The 17,826-nt window shown below is 42.4% G+C and overlaps 1 protein-coding gene across 4 annotated transcripts in view; it reads left to right on the forward strand.

Moving 5' to 3' along the window:
• Fras1 (Fraser extracellular matrix complex subunit 1) overlaps positions 1 to 17,826 on the forward strand; it is a 410,957-nt gene that overhangs the window by 294,672 nt on the left and 98,459 nt on the right. For all 4 annotated transcript variants that reach the window (XM_006534873.4, NM_175473.3, XM_017320847.2 and 1 more), the window contains 4 exons: positions 5,064 to 5,251; positions 8,819 to 8,935; positions 13,836 to 13,950; positions 15,908 to 16,045. In XM_006534873.4, the coding sequence (XP_006534936.1) occupies positions 5,064 to 5,251; positions 8,819 to 8,935; positions 13,836 to 13,950; positions 15,908 to 16,045 (558 nt within the window). The remainder of the gene's footprint in view (positions 1 to 5,063; positions 5,252 to 8,818; positions 8,936 to 13,835; positions 13,951 to 15,907; positions 16,046 to 17,826) is intronic.

Below are 17,826 nucleotides of genomic sequence, written 5' to 3' on the forward strand. Positions count from 1 at the left end.
TCTTCCTGTCTCTACCCCTCCAGCACTGGGGTTACAGGTACACACAAGACCATGCCTAGCTTGTTAGCATGAGTGCTGGGATTTGAACTTAGATCTTATACTTGTGCAGCAAGCCACCTCCTCAGCCCTTTACTGATACTTTTGAAGAGAACTGTTCAGATATGTGTGGACCCTTGCTTGCTTTGGGGCCACTGGGTGATTTCTCATTTGGGGGGTTAGGGTTTGTTCTTTCTACTTGTGATGTATTGTACTGGGGGTACATGGTATCACTGTTTTATTGTGGTACCATTAACTTCAATCACTTGATTAAGTAAATAGCTGTAAAATTTTCTCCACTACAGTTATTTTCCTCTTCTCTGTAATTAATAAGTGTCCTGTTCTCAGGATACTGGCGCCGCTGAGCTTGAGCAAGGTGACTTCTAAGTCCTTTTCATCTCTAAAGCCTCTCACTCTTGTGATGTATTAAATTCCCCAAATTTACCTCCAATATTAAAGGCCAGAAATTAAGCTCCCACGTTCCATAGAAACAGCCCAGTCCTTCATTAACTATTAAGCAGAGCAATGCTGAATTAAGTGGTTTTTAAGCAGATGAAAGTTTGCCATTTCAGCTTAATAAACGCTTTATTGGGACCCTTTTCTATCATAACTCTCTTAATTAACTTCTTCTTACAAACCTAATCTCTGTGTGTCCAGTTCTCCCTACTAATAATCTTCAAATCATGTTACCTTAGAGAACCACTCAAGAGGGAAAAAGGTACTGGAAGCTAGACACTCATAGAACCTACTTACATCCCCCTGTATCAGTGAGACGCAGCTACGGCCCTCACCTCCTGCCTTCTGGTTACGATGAGGTCCCTCATCACTTTAGAACAGAAGTTATCAATCTGTGGGGCACAAGCCCTTAAGCAAACCTCTGTCTCCAGAAACATTTACATTATGATCCATAACAGTAGCAAAATTATAGTTATGAAGTGGCAACAAAAATAATTTTATGGTTAGTCATCATCACAATATGAGGGACTGGATAAATGCATTAGGAAGGGTGAGGACCACTGTTCTAGAACCTTTGATGAGGCTTTATGGTCTTTGTGAAGAAATGACATCGGAATGGACTGAGCACAAATTGCTTTTACAGTCTGAGTGGAAAGGGCCTAAACTCAGCCAGGCATGATGGTTATTCCTGCATTGCTAGCACTTGGAAAGTCAAAGCAGAACAATTGCCACTACTCAAGATCCAGGTTAGCTTAGATTCCAGAGAGACAGGAACAAAAAAAAGAAATCCTAAATCCAGTCACTTCCAAACACTTCCAGACTCACCATTATTTACAAAGAGGTCTCAACAAGTTGATTGACACTTGTATCTTTAGGGCCTTTGTAGGGTTGAAGGTGGTTTATCAAAGTACCTTGCGCATCATTTGAGAGAGAATCTCACGTCTTCTAAATCACTGTAATTTAAAATCATGTATCAAACCATAAGAAAGTCTGATGAATGATTTTAGGTGAGGAGCTGCACAAAAAAAAAAAAAATAAAATAAATAAAAATGGCCTCAATCCCAACACCGTTATAGAGATTCAAATAAGATTTTAAATTCTAATAACATTAATTTTCCTCTTCAAAATTCTTCATTAAACCTAAGCTTAAATACAAAGTAAATCCCAGACACAGGAAATGATGGTTTCCAAGCTTAGAATTTTGCATTAAGAAATTCATCTTCCTTCCAGGACAACCAGGGCTACACAGAGAAACCCTGTCTCAAAAAACCAAAACGAAAATAACAGCAACAAAAAAGAAATGCATCTTCCATTTTTGTAGTATCAGGATGAAACATGAAATAGTAGCTCTCTCCTCTTCATGAGGATAGCATCAAGTCCCCGTGATTTCCTCTTGTCTGCTTAAGTCATTGTTCCCAAGGCACCCACATTCAGTGTATCCAGTGGTGAATTCCCCCTAGTCAATAATCACTGCCTGACCTGCTCATCAGTGGCAACCATGCTGCCTGCAAGGTGGTCCTTCTTCCCTCCTCTCTTGTCTCCAGAGCTGTGCTTGGCAGCTCTTATTGCTTGCCTCCCCACTGTCTGCCTGTTTCTCTGCAAATCTCATCTCTTACCTTAGTTCAGGTCTTTATCTCAATACTAGATTGGGTACAAACCTCCTCATTGGTTAATCTGCCTAGATAAATGTTACCTATTGGTGTCATTTTTAATAGAATAAATTTTGGCCTCAACAGTATTTTCAAGCCTTATAGACTGCCGTGTTCCAACCACACAATTCTGTGTTCCAGTTTCATGCACACCGCTCACCTGCAGAAGCTCCCAGTGGCTCCCAATTGTTTATAGGGCTGACTGTAGCATCAGCAATAGAAACTGTGTTTGGATTGTCTGTGGATACTCTACTCCTAAAGGCCTATCTATTATAGTAGATGGTACCTAATAGGCACCCAAAGACTATTAAGTTGAAATGGTTGGAGTTAGTCGATATACTATAATATCCTACAATACCTGTGAACTTGTGTCACATGGAGGTGATGTTTTTTAGTTGAAAGTGAAAGTGTATTTATCTCATTAGTCACTGTTAGGAACATCTGGCTTGTCTTTTCTGTTACGAAGCAGAGCAGCTAGGAATCTGGCTGTTTTTCCCCCACTCTTTTCATTTACATTGTGAAGATTTCCTTTCAGAGGTTTTTGCAACTGAATTGACACTGGTAAGCAGGAGGCCATGTCTGTTCGCAGTGTCTTATGATGTCAGTTTTCACTAGGAGACATTTGTGGTAGAATTGTTCACTTGTGAGCAGAGGAAGAGTAACCCAGGAGAACTAGAACTAGTTAGTCCCCCACATGGTTCTAATCAAGAAGGGTGAGGGTGGTGTCGTCCTCCTCGTATTTCAGTGTTTCAATAGCCCCCGGTATGGCTTGCTCATCTCTAACTTGAATTTAGTGCATATAAATATTAGAATGGGTATCTACTTTGAGTGAGAAGGCAGGTTTCTCTGTAGTAATGAAAATAATGCTACCAGTTTTGAAAAAATAAATGTGTTATCAGTTATCCAATACACCCAGTGCATTGAGATTTGGGCATCTGCCTACATAACATTTTAAAAATAGAAATCTGGTTTGTCTCTCTGTCTCAGTCTCTCTACCCATCTTCTCTCAGCTCCCCTGTCACTCTCTCTGCCTCTTGCACATGCATGCACACACACACAAACATACACACACATGAGTGCACTCATGCGCGCACACACACATATACACACACACTCTCATTCTTTTTCCTATCAAAATGGCAGAGTAGCTTGTTTTGGGTTTATTATTAGGTAAAGAACACAGCCTGCTTTCAGAAATTTGCCCACTTTCCTGTGTGGTTTTCACTCGAAATCATATTCCTGTGAAATTTTAATTGTTCCTATAACGCTTCTGTATTTGTGATCTCACCTGAAGATGATAGAAGCTTCGGGTGTGGGATAAGCGTTAAAAAACAGGTGGGTTGTGTTTGGATTTAGATTTCCTTGCTTCAGTTCAAATAAAATGTGTCAAATGGAGGGGCAGACAAATACTGACACATGTACAGAAAACTGTAACAAACTGTTTCATGGCCAAGAATATGAACTTTCAATTCAAATCCACTCTTATCCACTGTCCTCTGTCGGATCTTAAAGGAGATGGTGACATCATTCACATGGAGACATAGAAGTGGCAGTGGGATGTCGCGCCCGCTCTCGACCAGCAAGAACGACGCGACCACCAGTCCTTCTAACAGCAGTTTATTCAGTCCTGATTCTTCTTGTTTATATCTCCCCCGAACCCTGGGCCTCTCACTCCTTTTATACTCTCTCTCATCCACGCACCGCAGGCCACGCCCCCTCGCCAGTCACGAGGCTTCAGCTAATCAGGGCAGCAGGGGCAAATCTCCACCAAATTGGATTCACCTGTATCCTGGTACACCTGCGCAGCACTCAAGATGTTTGTGTCTTATATGAGGAAGTCAGGTGCAAGTCATATGACTTAGCTGCAGTCCCTGGCGCCTTTGGGACTGCCGCCACACCCGCTCCCCACAGTGGGAGTCACCATCCTTGTCTCGAGCTGCCTCTAGAGTTTGTGTCTGGTAGTCTGAGCATCCTTTAGCCAACATTCTTGAGACCAGAATTTTTTTTCATATATGGTTTTTTTTTTTTTTGTAATTTTGAGTGTTTGCAAGTAAGTGGTAAGCTATCTTAGAGATGAGACTCAAATCTAAGACATAATCATTTATAATTCTTTTATATACACATATATACTTCATCTCAAAAGGACTTTCTACAGTATTCTTGATGTTCCTAGAACTTGACTATGGTCTGTTAGTGAGATCTATCCAATATGTGATTTTAATGCTCCTAAAATTTGACCATGACCTGTTATGTGAGTTTGCTCCAGTATGGAATTTTCTGCTATGATATTATGTTGGTGCTCAAAAAGGATGGGGTCTTGGGTCCGTATGGATTGTGGGTGTTTAGATTACAGATGTTCCATCTGTGCTGGTTTTACTTTACACACAAGCAACGGAGCCTTAGCAGTGAGTCAGCTCAGGAATCTACGAGAGTCAGAGTTGGGTTTGAACTGTCCTACCAGGGACAGCTCTTCTATATGTGCGCTATGTCAGCCAATCTTATCTCCACTGGACAGAATCCTCTCAGGAATAGCTTCCACTGAGCTCACTCTGTCGTTTTTAAAACCTGAAACTGTTGTGTAGAATACATTTTGCACTAGATAGAAAGTTCCATATGGAAACGTATCCATCCAGTGGCTAGCATGGGTCTATTTGCAGCCCCCCCACAGTTCGAGTCTCATTATGGAATTTTAATAGACGCTAGTCAGTAACTCGATGCGTTAGCTGCCCTTAAATGGCTATTGGAGCCTGGGAATTCTGTCTACAGGGGAATTCAATTCTATCCATTGAGTGCTGACAGTGATCTGACCTTAGACCAAGGCACACATATTTCTTCAGCTTGTAAAGAAGGAATGATGGGAAGGATTGAGGTCTCTGACACGCTTTCCCCAGAGCTCTAACAGTATGGCCTCTGCTTCTCTAGGGGAGGTGGTCCTCCTGATGAATCTGCCTGCAGACAGTCCAGCCGGTCCTGCGGAGGAAGGGCATCACCTGCCTGATGGAAGGATGGCAACCCCCATCAGTACCTTTACCCAGCAGGACATCGATGATGGCGTTGTGTGGTACAGACACTTGGGAGCCCCCACGCAGAGTGACTCCTTCCGCTTTCAGGTGCCCTCTGCTTCCTAACCACCCTCATTCACAGGCCACGTGGGCCATTTTCTTCAATTTGTCTGTCTAGAAGAGGGAAGCGTAATTCATAGCATTAAGAATTTTGTAAATGTGTTTATTAGGGTGAAAAAGAATAGGTACTACCTAGGGATCTGTTATTATCTTTTATTAAAAATTGATGATAGACCAGACCATAAGGAGAACTGTAAAAGCTAAAGAATATCAAAGAATAGCAGGTTCAGTCTGGCGATGCTGGATATAAACAAAGTCATAACAAAAAGGTAAACATGGTTGTTAAACCACATGGTATAGTTTAAATGTTCTTAAAGAACACCAAAGTAGTGAGCCATTAAGAACCATTGAGGAGACAATAACTTTTGAAGACTTACGTGAAGTATATAAAATTGTATTCACAAGAAAACTGATGGTACTGCTTATTATTGAGTAGGAGAACACAGAGCTAGGCAGACCAAATGCTTGACTCGGAGGCCTAGCAAAGCACACGGAAAGGCCACGGAGAGCTAAAAAGAAGAAATTGGTTCGTTTGACAACACCAGGAGTGACAAATGAGTGCCATGCTGATTCCTTGAAAAGAACAACAGGATGAGACACAACTATAGCAAGAAGGACTTAGAAGAAAAACTTAGACAGAAATGCTAAGAAATAAGGGACGGTGTGTGAGAAGCTGTTTAAACAGAACAGAGAATTCTATAAGACATCAAGAAATAAATCTGCTCACGGTGATCAGCCCACTTGGTGTCCCCTTCAAGTCACAGTTTTCCTTCACCTAAGGATGTACTCCACTTCTAATGCCAGGCATGTGTGTCTTTGGTGCCTGACTAATTTATATTGCATAAATCATGTGCTTTTCCAAAGAGACGGTTGATAGAAATATGGAGACTATTAAAATGAGGTTATTTTCAGCACATCAAATGTATGAAAGTGAACAAACGCTCTGTGCCCTTTGCTCCAGTTAACTTCTCAATTTCAGCACCTGGGATGGCAGTGGTCCTCAGAGAATGAGTCAGGATTGAGGCAAAGACCTCAATCAAAAGAAGTCACCTCAGCAAACTAGACCCCACAGATCTGCCTTCCCCTTCACAGGGGTCAAGACCGCGTGTTGTCACTACGGAGGCTCTCCCTGGAAAGGGATTCTAAGCACCTGCTTAAAATGACAACAGATTGCCTTGCAATTTGATTACTGAGTGAAATAAAATATTGGAAAATAAGCAAGAAGCTTCTGATTTAGGGAAAGGGGAAAAGAAAGAGGACTTCTTAAGACAGATATGGCGGCATGTATTTATCTATACTTCTAAGCACTTTCTAAGTGCAAAGATCAGGAATTCAAGGGCCTCCATTACGTAACAAGTTCAAGACCAGCCTGAGATACATGAAACCCAGTCTCAAACCAAAGATTGCTCACTAGATTTATGACATACGCCTGAACATTACTACTTAGAAGGTGGTTCCCTATAGAGTCTTCACATTTCTTACATAAAACATGACAGAACTCCTACCCTGAAATAGCTTTCAAAGTGTTGGTGATATTCTTTAGAAATATCCTCAAGAATGACAGAGTATCATTTTAGGCATATGGGTTTACACTATAACAAATTAACTAAACACCATCCAACCTGTGGTGTGCTAGGTCAAAGAGTCGTCACTGTTCTTGCTTAAGAAGATTAGTTATGAGGTAGAGAGCTTGGCTTAAAAAAAAGAAAAACAAAACAATTTGGAAATTCCCTCTGGAAGCATTCTGAGAGGCGGGGGCTTGGGGGATTTTGAACAGGGACAGCATCTTTATTCTATGTGTGAAACGACTCTGAGCTGATGTTCTCCTGGCCATAAAAGTGTAGCTGCCTGTTTTTAAAGTTTCATTACTTTGTAGGCATACCTTATATTTTGATTTGAAATGCACAGACAATTTATCCATGTGCTAAAGTAAATGGTTAGCAAATTTTCCCATTTATCACCTTAGTGTACCTGGAAGATTTTAAACCAAAAGGATGGTATCATAATGTTTTTTCCCTTCCTCCCCCCCCCCCCACTTTAAAGCAGGAAATGTAATATAATGAGCTGCATAGATTTAATTCTATTTTAATGCTGATTTGCTGTCATGAGCCATCAATGCAGCCCATCTGTTACTTTGCATGTATGATGGGATTTATGTAAGGCGAGTAGCATCTTTAAATAGAGTCGATCTAGTGAGCCGGCAGGCACATCCACAGTCATTTTTGGTGTAAGAAACTAGCTATGTATTCAGATCCTGTTGACGCAGTCCCAGAAGATGTGGTTTGCAAAACACTAACATTGTATTTCACTATCAGTGTCTTTACTGGGAAGCTACTCTGACTCATTTGCTCTGTTAATATACCCACGTTTCACAACCTGACCAATGTTGTTTCTTTGCCTTAACAATAGAAGGGAATATCTCCCCCAAGCTCCTGATTTCTTAAATCTACCAAGGTCATCTTGGCCAATGGCAAGAGTATAAACTCAACTGAACTATTTAGTACTCTGACTTTGAGACATTGCTCTATTTTTTTTTCAATTTCCTCTGTACAAAGTGTGATAATACTATTGCTTTGTGGGGAATAGGAAGATCACTTTTGAAAAGCTATTAAGAGCTAAGCCCACACTAGCTGATCAGTGAAGTAGGGCTGTGGTCATTGGTATCACTTACAGCAAGATGCGATTGGCATCTCCTTGAAGACACCTGGCTATCTTGAAACCATCCTGTGGGCATCTGACTTAATCTAGAGGATAGCCGAGAAGATGGTTTTCCTATTGGGTGCAGGGTACAGTACCCTGCCTTCTCATATTATGTAAAGTAAAGAACTCATATAACCACCTGTAACTACACAAGTCTCCACCATTTGTGTGACAAGCCTGAGGAAACAGTAGAGACAAGAGAGACTTGAGGCAGCATCCCAGTAGCACTGAGAAGGAGCTAGAGAAAGTGATGGAGACCACCACAGGTCTGGGGGCTTGTTTCTAACAGGATCTCACTACTTAGCTATGTTTAGTCTCCAATTCATCACTTTAGCTTCCCTAGGGCTGAGATTAAGGGCGTCGCCACTATCCTCAGCACAGCTTTCAACATTTTGAAGCCAAACAAACAAATAATGTTTGTGATCACTGCCCTAACTGTAAATGTTACTAATGTATAGCCACGAGTGTGAGATGTATGATTAATGGTCCATGTGTCAGTATATATACTAGGTATAGGTGAAAGGAATGGAGTGAAAAAAAATCATGCTATAGACACATGGTAAACCCTATAGCCAGAAAATTTATCCACTTTCAAGACTGTTTACTACTCTAGCAAAATATCATAGCATTGGTTAAATAAAGAGAGTGTTACTAACTACTCTAGGTGGTGAAATTCTATATTTTCTTTCTTATTTATACTCTCTTGGACTTTAGAAACTGCCTGAAATACTTAATTTGAGTTGTGGCTTGGCACATATAGAATTCAGAGGCAGATGGCTCAGTAGGGAGATTAAGGGTGAACATGCTCTACCCAGTAGAAAACGAAAGACTCACCATGATGATTTTGTTTTTCAGGTGTCTAGTGCCACCAGTGCCCAGGAACACCTGGAAAGTCACATGTTCAACATTGCAATCTTACCTCAGGCGCCTGAGGCACCTAAACTCTCCTTGGGGACATCTCTCCATATGACCGTGAGTTGGATGGGAGGGCTAATGTTTCCCTCTTGAACAAAGTGCTCACTCATGCAGAAGCGAAGTGAGCCAGTGCCCTGGTGTGGGATATAGTAAATGCTTTGCCCAAAACCCAGACAACAGCCCTGGGAAAACATTTCTTATTAGCCTGAAGAAGGAACTTAGAGCCCCACCCAGAATAAAAGATTATGTAGACCCTATCTTGACCACCCAACCATCACCCCTTGCCTCCTATGGAACCCCATATAGCTACAGTGCCTCTCCCTGAGTATGTAAAAGAACCTTCCTGGGTTTTAATACACCTCTAGGGTGTGCTTATTCTGCCAGTTATAGCGCCACCTAGCTGGAAAAGCTGTTCCTTGTGTATTAAAGTTCTATAAGAAGCTGGCTTTCTAGTGTAAGCTTCCTGGAGAAGGTGGTGTCAGTGCTAAGTCTAGAGAAATTAATAACAACCAGTTATCCAAGTGAGTATTGGGGCGAGGAAGGAAGGTAGGATAGAGGAAGGAATGGCCAAGGGTGTTCAGAGCACATGGAAGACCTTGAGGTGAAAAAGCTAATGGTGGCTGAGAAATAGCAGATAGTGCGATGCCCTGGAGAAATGAGGAGAGCATATTGGAGGTGCGAAGATCATTACACCCAATCCCAGAAGGCCTTGCATGTTCTGTGGAAAAGAATGTGACCCATGCAAAGATCTGGCGCTTATGTCCATCCATGGCCCATGGGATACATGAAAGGCAGCCCAGACACAAAATCATAAGCTAGCCTAAAACACTAAGATTTTCCTAGTGCTATTCTAATGACTCAATTGCATGATTCTTGAACATAAATATTGTCGATGTCAACATCATATTACAGTGGCAATGCCTGGATTGCATGAAGGATGATGGTACCACCTGGATTAGCCTATAAAGCTCAGCTAAGACAAGCAGGAAATACTAAATCTACTGTAACCCCATTTCTAGGGTAGGTAGAATGCTAGATTTTTCTTTCAGACACAGCCATGAGCATGCAAAACCCTGTAAATTAATTATTATGGGTCCACGTTTTAGTTAACACCCACATAATTACACTTTGAGGTAAGATATCAGCCTTGAGCCACAACAAAGAAAACAGTGATAGTTTCAGAAATTACAGGACTGGGAATGACAGAGACACAAAGGGGGAAAGCAGAAAGTTTTTAATGAATAGCTAGTATCGGCATTTCCAGCGTAAACTGTAATTTAAAGAAATCATAATTCAGCAGCATTATAAAGTCTATAATTCATCATTCTGACTGGAGAAACTTGGATCAGAATTTTCTCTAAACTGTAAGGAAAAAAAAGTGCATACACATTTCTTGCCAAATGCAAAGACAGCACTGTTATTTTGAGTTTAGAGTGGGGGTAAAGAAATGGGCCAGAAGCCATGGAGGCCCTGCCATTTGCTTTGCCATGGTCTTCTAAAGAGACTTCAGCTTTAATCTCTGGCGGCACACTTGCAGAGTGGGTCTGTCTGTTTGAACCTTGCATTTCTCAAAAGTGAGTTTACTGTAAAATGTGATTTAGCCTACATTACTTAGAACATACAGAGTTGATATTCCTTTTGACGTTAATTAGGGCTGTAACTGTAAGGCATGCTTGTTATGTGTGACAAAATGCAGCCGCAGTTCAGTGGTTTGAACTCCTCTGAACACTGAAGCTTTGCACATATTTGGTAAATTGTAAAGACATGGGGTAAATACAGATGAAATATTTTTATATCGTCCACACAAATATTTCACAGGTGTGTTTGAAAGGAGTCTGCCTGTGCGTATTCGGTATTTTCTCTGGGTGCCCATGACAAGTGCTGAAGAAGATGCTGGAGAGTTGGTGACCTTAAAACACAGTTTCTAGTTCAAGGATCTTTGCATCTAGGAGTAGCTAGGCAAATAAATAAGCAAGGGAGTCCTACTGTGCTCGAGGCCACAGCAGAGCAACCATTCCGGAGCCAAGTAGGAGGGTGCCTTGTGTAATGAAGCATGGGAGAGTCACAGGGGCTTCCTCTAGGAGAGGAGCTGAGCGGTTGAGTATAATTATTTCTAGATCAGGGTTCTTAAGGTCTCAGACTTAAGTACGTTTTGGAGCCACCTGGAGAGTTATTAAAATACATTAGCACTCACTCTGAGTTTTCTAATTCAGTAAATCTGGTTGTGGAGTCGCGAATCTGCAATTCTAGCAAGCCCCAGACGATTCTTCACAGTAGCTGAGAACTGGGAATAACCTGAGTGTCCATCAGAGGACAAAAGCGATAAAGGAACTACAGTGTGATGTGTGTGCATGTGGATGTACATGTGCACTTGCACAATACAATATGATACAGCCATACAAAAAAAAAGTAGTCCCGTCATAAGGTGCAACCTAGATTAGCCTCTAAACATTCAAAGGGAAATAAGCTAAGAACGATGTAGACCAATAAGATCTGGCTCCCCTTGTACAGCAACGGAAAGATAGTCAGATTCGTAGGAAAGGAAAGCAGAGCGGTGGTTTCCAGGGTGGCGAGGAGAGGAAGGGACAGAGGAGAATATACTTGGTGGATGTGGAGTCTAGGTTTTCTAAGGTGGCAGATTCTACCACATTTTTTTGTAGAGCATCATGCCTTATAGTTAACAGTACTCTACACTTAGCAACAGTTAAGATGATTAGAAAGCCAAAGGGCAATTAAATATGGAGAGATTGTAGAGACGAGGCCAATCAAAATACACAAAGACCCCTAAGAATACAGCTGTGCCTTTCATTGAGGTCAGGGGGATAGTAGGAATGGCAGCCTGAATCTGGGATGGGTTTACAAAAGGCATCTGGAACATATAATATTTCTGTGGGAACCTGACTTCTATACTTCATGTTGTGGAAAGCCATGACAGGTGAGGAACAAGATCTGATGTCCTCCTGGTACCATGGCTGAGAACAGCCAATAGGGAAGGTGAGAGCCCCGTGAAGCCATTGTGAGTGTCAGGGAGAGGCTGGCCCAGAGCAGAGCGGGAACCTCAGAGGGAAAAGGACTTGGAATCTAGATGTAGTCAGAGGTGATAGAGTATGATAAAAACTCTTATTCTTAATCTTTGGCCAGATGTTATTTAAAAAAAAATAGCTTCTATAATTATTTCCATGAAGCTTAATCTCCCACTTTTTGATGTCTTTAATTGGTGAGTATTGGGTATTCCAAATAATTAAAATTGACTAATTTGATGTATCACAGCTTCAATATTGCTTTAGGAAATTAAGTCTTCCCATTTTCTACGTAATGTCTATTTTGATCGGTAAAGAGATGGGCTCTTTAAGTTCCAAAATAGAATGTCTTGGCTAGAACCTGTTCCCCTTTTCAGTAGTCCTATGTTTATAACAATTTTCTTCTTATCATTTTATTGTTTAGAAGCATATGAATTTTCAGACACATTGCATGGCACTTTGAGAATATTTGATTATAGTGGTTTTTGACATTGGAAGAGGCTAAACCATGCTGAGCATGGTGCTGAAATTGCACTTTCTGTCTATTTATCGGTACCTACATGGATGGTCTGTAAACATCTTTTATGGGGCAAATATTTTTAATTTGTTGTCCTTACTTGTTTTATGTTAGCATAGCAGGGTGGGGGAGACCAGCTGCTGTTGGAAATTCTAATTTTCTTGCTCATTACATTCCAGACCTGTGCAAGTGCCTGAAATGTGACTCTTTACTGTAGGGGATTGTCCTAACCTGCAGACGCTGCCTCTCCCTGGGACAGCTATGCCTTTGGGACAATTACAGAGCAACTGGAGCCCTCAGCGTTTTATGGTTAAAAATAAGAATACCACACCCTCCTATAAGCAGGAGTGAGCCCTGCTTAATCCTCTTCTAAATGGGGAAATTCCTTCTGAATGGAGGAGGGCTTTAAAGGCACAAGAGCATGTCAAACTCTACTCTACCTTCAGGGTCAGTCCAGAAGAGTCTGCAGTGAGCAGGCTGCTTTGTGTCATTTTGACACAGCACCTGTGACCCAAGCCCAGACCCAGGCTCACACTAGTGTTCCCTTTACTTGCTGACACACTGGTTTTGTGACAGCTGTCCTCAACTCGCTGCTGTGCAGGAGATGAGAATCTGACCCTCTGGGTTTCTGAGTGTTGTCTGAGTTGTGAATATGAGCAGAGGAAACACCATCTGGGTGGAACAAGCTGCAGACACACTGTCCAGTTAACACTGTTCCACCTTGTTCATTGAAAGGTAGAAGAGAATGGGGGAATTTAGTTCCTCCGAACAGTACAGTAGAAGCGAAGATAACAAGGGGGATGCTCCTGTGCTTTGATAAGAGGATGTCTTGAATGTAAGTGGCTAGCCACTTTTGGTGCTGGAACTGGGCTCATCTTTAGCCCCTTGAAGCCCAAATGCTGAACAGTTCCCATTGAGGCCTGGGGCACAGGAGTCCCCCAAAGAACCTCGTGGGGCTAAGACTTCAACCTCTCAGCCTGGCCCTCTCAGTGGATGCCAGATTCACTTTTAGCCTGTGAAGTCAGTGGAGCAGAGCCAACTGTGAATGACCAGCCGTGGTGCCTTCGCAAACACTTTTCTCAAAGTGTTCGACTGCAGGTTCCATCTGGGGAAGCTATTATTATATTAGGATACCAATAGCATGCTCTGACATAAATTTGATGGCGTTGAGGGATGAAGGACTCAGAATAAGGAATCCTACTCAGGCCTGGATCTCCTGAAAGTCTTCTGGGCTGGCCACATTCACAGCGTGAGAGAGACCAGATCCTTCATTTAGATTATGGAGATGATCTTGACAAATGAAACTAATACCAAAACCCAGAGCAAACTTGGTCTTGTTTTCTTTATAAGATGTGGTTTTGCCTCTGGCTCTTGTTATCATCAGGCTTCTGATTTTTCTTGCTTTCTCCATTCCATCCAGGCTCGTGAAGATGGCCTAAGTGTTATTCAGCCCCAGTCCTTATCCTTCGTGAAGGCAGAGAGTCCCAGTGGAAAGATTATATACAACATCACCGTACCTCTGCATCCAAATCAAGGTAAGGTATGCAGTGAAGGGGTTTCTGAGGCATGCTGCTCTTGCCTTGTGATGCTGGACCAGTCCTAAAACCTCTGGGCTTTTGCCTGATTCTTTATACAGCGATGTGTATGGAGGGTTAAAGAGGTACTGATATTCATGATCCGTGCTTGTGTTTTCTGGTTTACAAAGAAGAGGAAGCAGGCTGTATATTGTCTTGTGCTCTGAGAGAGCTGTACCAGAGTCATTGTGTCCCCCTCTGGCCCACTTCAAGAACTAGACACACACACAGGCATTGTCTGAAAGGGGCCCAGAAGAAGTTTGGACAGGCAAACAGATCAAAATGAACAAGTGCTTCTGACTAGAGTGTCTGTCAAAACCTAAAGGGCCATGAACCGCATGAACTCAGTGCCTTCTCCAGTTGGATAAGTCCCTCTTCACATAGGAAAAAAAAATGGAAACATGTAACCACAGTCAGAGGCCAGGTGGCACCTGTCATCAGCCTCCAGCCTCTAGTTCTCTTAATGCTGGGCTTAGCTAAGAAGCCTGTACTGGGAGAGGTCATAGGGAGGCCATTTTCCAAAGCGGCAGCTCTGCTCCTGCCTCTGAGACTGCCTCTCTCACAAGCAGGAAGCCTACTCCCTACCACATCCCCCAAAAGAAAAAGAGTAATAATGAAACTCCACTGCCCTTTGATAAAAGCTAAGGAAATTAAAAAACATTACGTTGTATCTAGAGGCCCCCCCTCCCCCACATGGTTTAAGTTTTCAGGCTGGTCTAGGCTGCTTCCTGCAGAATGACTGCCCATCTCCGAAGGTGGGTTAGTTCAACACCAAAACCCTCACGTGTTCCCTTCTAAATACAGGAGAGATGAGCACAGTATAGTTCCGTGCCTGAAAAGTTGCTGAACTGCAGGCCAACCTGCAGCCATGAAAGCTTTGATTATAAACTGAGTGCTAACTATAAGCCTAGGTCTGACGTAGAACAGTCAAGACCCATGCCTGTGGTACTAAGATCATCACAAAAATAGAGGAGGGCTGAAATTAAAAGGAAGTCTAGGAAAGTGTTTCCTTAGCACACCATCAGAAGATAATTTTGGCCCCACTGTCTTAGGAGACTCAGTTGGAAGTTTCATAGTGACAGCACCATGTAGTTCACTTACAGAAAATCACGTGTAATGAGTTACACCTCACCATGCATAGTTTATGTTCTCTGAACCACAATGAAGACTATTTGGATCTCTGTCTCTCTGTCTCTCTTTCTCTCATTCTTTCTTGCTTTCTCGATCTTGTATGTATGTATGTATGTATGTATGTATGTATGTATCATTTATCTATTATCTATATATCTATCCATCACCTATCTTCTATCTACCCATCCATTATGTATCTATTCATCATCTATCTATCCATCATCTACCTATTCACCCATTATCTATCCATCATCTATCTACCCATCTATCCATCTGTCATCTAGATGCGTGTGCATATTTATGTACACGTGCTCCAGTATGTGCAGATGTGTGCGAGTGCACAGCACATGTGCCTCTGAAGGCTAGAGGTAAACATCGGGTGTCTCTTGCTGTCCACCTTCTTAGTGGAGCTGCTTTACCCACTAACCTGGACATTCCCTAGGCTGGGTGGACAACAAGCCTGAGTGGTTCTTTCCATCTCTCTCTCCCTAACACTGGAATTACAGCATAGGTGTGTGTTGTCATGCTTAGCCATGGGTGGTGGGTATTCAAAGGCAGGACCTCATGCGTACGTAGCAATCACTTTACTGGCTGAACCATCACCTGGCCACAGATCTGTCTATTTCTTGAGTAACTTCACAGCAGTAGTATAGGACCAGCTCGGGAGCCAGTGCTCCTGAATGATAAAGATTTTCACTCACTCACTAGCAAGGGAAGTTTGGTGGGCCTGGCCTTCCCGTCATCCAAGAGTTGCTGTGTGTACTTATGTCTGTCTCTTCTTCTCCAGGTATCATTGAACACAGAGACCGGCCTCACTCTCCCATCCAGTATTTCACTCAGGAAGATATAAACCAAGGACAGATCATGTATCGCCCTCCTGTGGCACCTCCCCACCTCCAGGAGATCATGGCCTTCTCATTTGCTGGTAATGCTTCTATCTCTGCCTTAAGGCACCAAGTCTCTCTCAATCTTCATGGCTGGTTCTCCATCTCTTCCCAAAATCCTGTGTACAGAAAGCTTCCCAACACTGACACTCTTCTCCCTATTCAAAATAACTTGGGGCCTACCAACCTGTATAGGCTTGGGCTCAGCTCTCTCTCTCTCTCTCTCTCTCTCTCTCTCTCTCTCTCTCTTTCTCTCTCTCTCTCTCTCTCATCATCATCATCGTCATCATGAATTCACATGCATAGGCATACTTTCAGCCAACTTTTATTGGCTCTGGTGTGTCAGTCTCTGGATGAGGTGTCAGAGATACAATGGAAAGCAGAAAGAGTCATTACCCTGCTTATAAGACTAAGTGTAGAGATTATGAGGTAAATATTCACAATAATAAATACCTAGTTGCAGACTGAGATAAGAACTCTGGAAAGAGGAGGAAGGTTCAGGGGTAACATTAAACAGAATGGCTGATGTGGACTGAGGATTCAAGAGGTGGCTGAGCATGGAGCTATTGACAAAGGGGGATGGGCAGAGGCTTACGCAGCTAAAGGTGCACGTGGGGATGCGGGGAGAAGATTCCTGGAGGAAAAGAAAATGTAGCATCCTAGTGATTTCAAAGGAGGCCATGGTATTGCTGTGATGTGCAGTGTCTAGCAGAGCAGGCAGGAATGGGCCTGACAGGTGAGATAGGCCTGACTTTATACTCCATGGAGGCTGTAAAGATCTGGGTTTATAGACAAAGGTCTATAACATGTTAAGAACATGAAGAACACTGTGAGTGTTTGAAACCACTGGGGCAATGGCTTTCATGAGGACTCTTGCACCACAGTGACAAGCATGGACTTGACAAGGAGGCCAGAGTAGGAAGCTGAGTCCTCTGTGGACTGCAGTCTCTCAGGGTAGAGTCTATGTTCGAATGGGAATGGATGCAAGTGTTCTTCCCACATTGAGCACCAGGACTTGAGAGGAAAACTTACAAAGTTTTCTTTTGAAAGGTTGAGTACAAATACTCAAATAATTAATACAAATATTATGCTGAGGGGTGGGGGGAACAAAAGAAGCCAAGACTAAACCTGAATACAAAGATTGAGTAGGAAACAACCTGATGAAATTGTGTTATTCACTGAAGCTGGTGCAGATCCTTCCACTGCAGCAGAATACTGAACGCTGTCTACCATCTCTTCTCTTCTCTCTGGGTCCAGCAGTCAGCACAGTCCCCATGTTCTGTGCCTTGGAGTGACTCTAGACATCTTTGTGTCCATTTCTGATGATGTTCAAGGAGTATCTTTTGTGTAGCTTTATAAATAGCAGGATTACTTTTACATTGTAAATTTATTCAAACAAAGCAGCTGGTGTTTTTCTGAGTAAATTGACTACTGGTTAAATAATTATAGGGTTTCTTTTTTGATTATGGTAAACATAAACTGGTCTTTGTGGTTATGTGGTGTATGTTCAATTGTCCAGAAAATGACAAACTCCTCAATGAGATTGAAAATCCCTAAGGGCAGGAAGAGGCCCTTCTCAGAGGAGGACCGGGGGTATTTAGTAACTGCTTAACTAATAGCCCATGGAAGTATTCACGGTTCTTAGCCCCTACTTTACAAGACCTACTTTACAGGAAACTTGGGCTATCCTGGGATTAGAAGGAAAGAAAACATGTCAGTAGTGGTTAAAGTAATTTCCAAGTCTGCTGCACTTTCTTCGTTCCATGAGTCTCTTCGGAGAGAATAGAAGAGGCATGTCCTGGCTAATCTATGAGACAAATGC

This window comes from Mus musculus, chromosome 5, assembly GCF_000001635.26.
Source record: "Mus musculus strain C57BL/6J chromosome 5, GRCm38.p6 C57BL/6J".
Classification (NCBI taxonomy): Eukaryota; Metazoa; Chordata; class Mammalia; order Rodentia; family Muridae; genus Mus; species Mus musculus.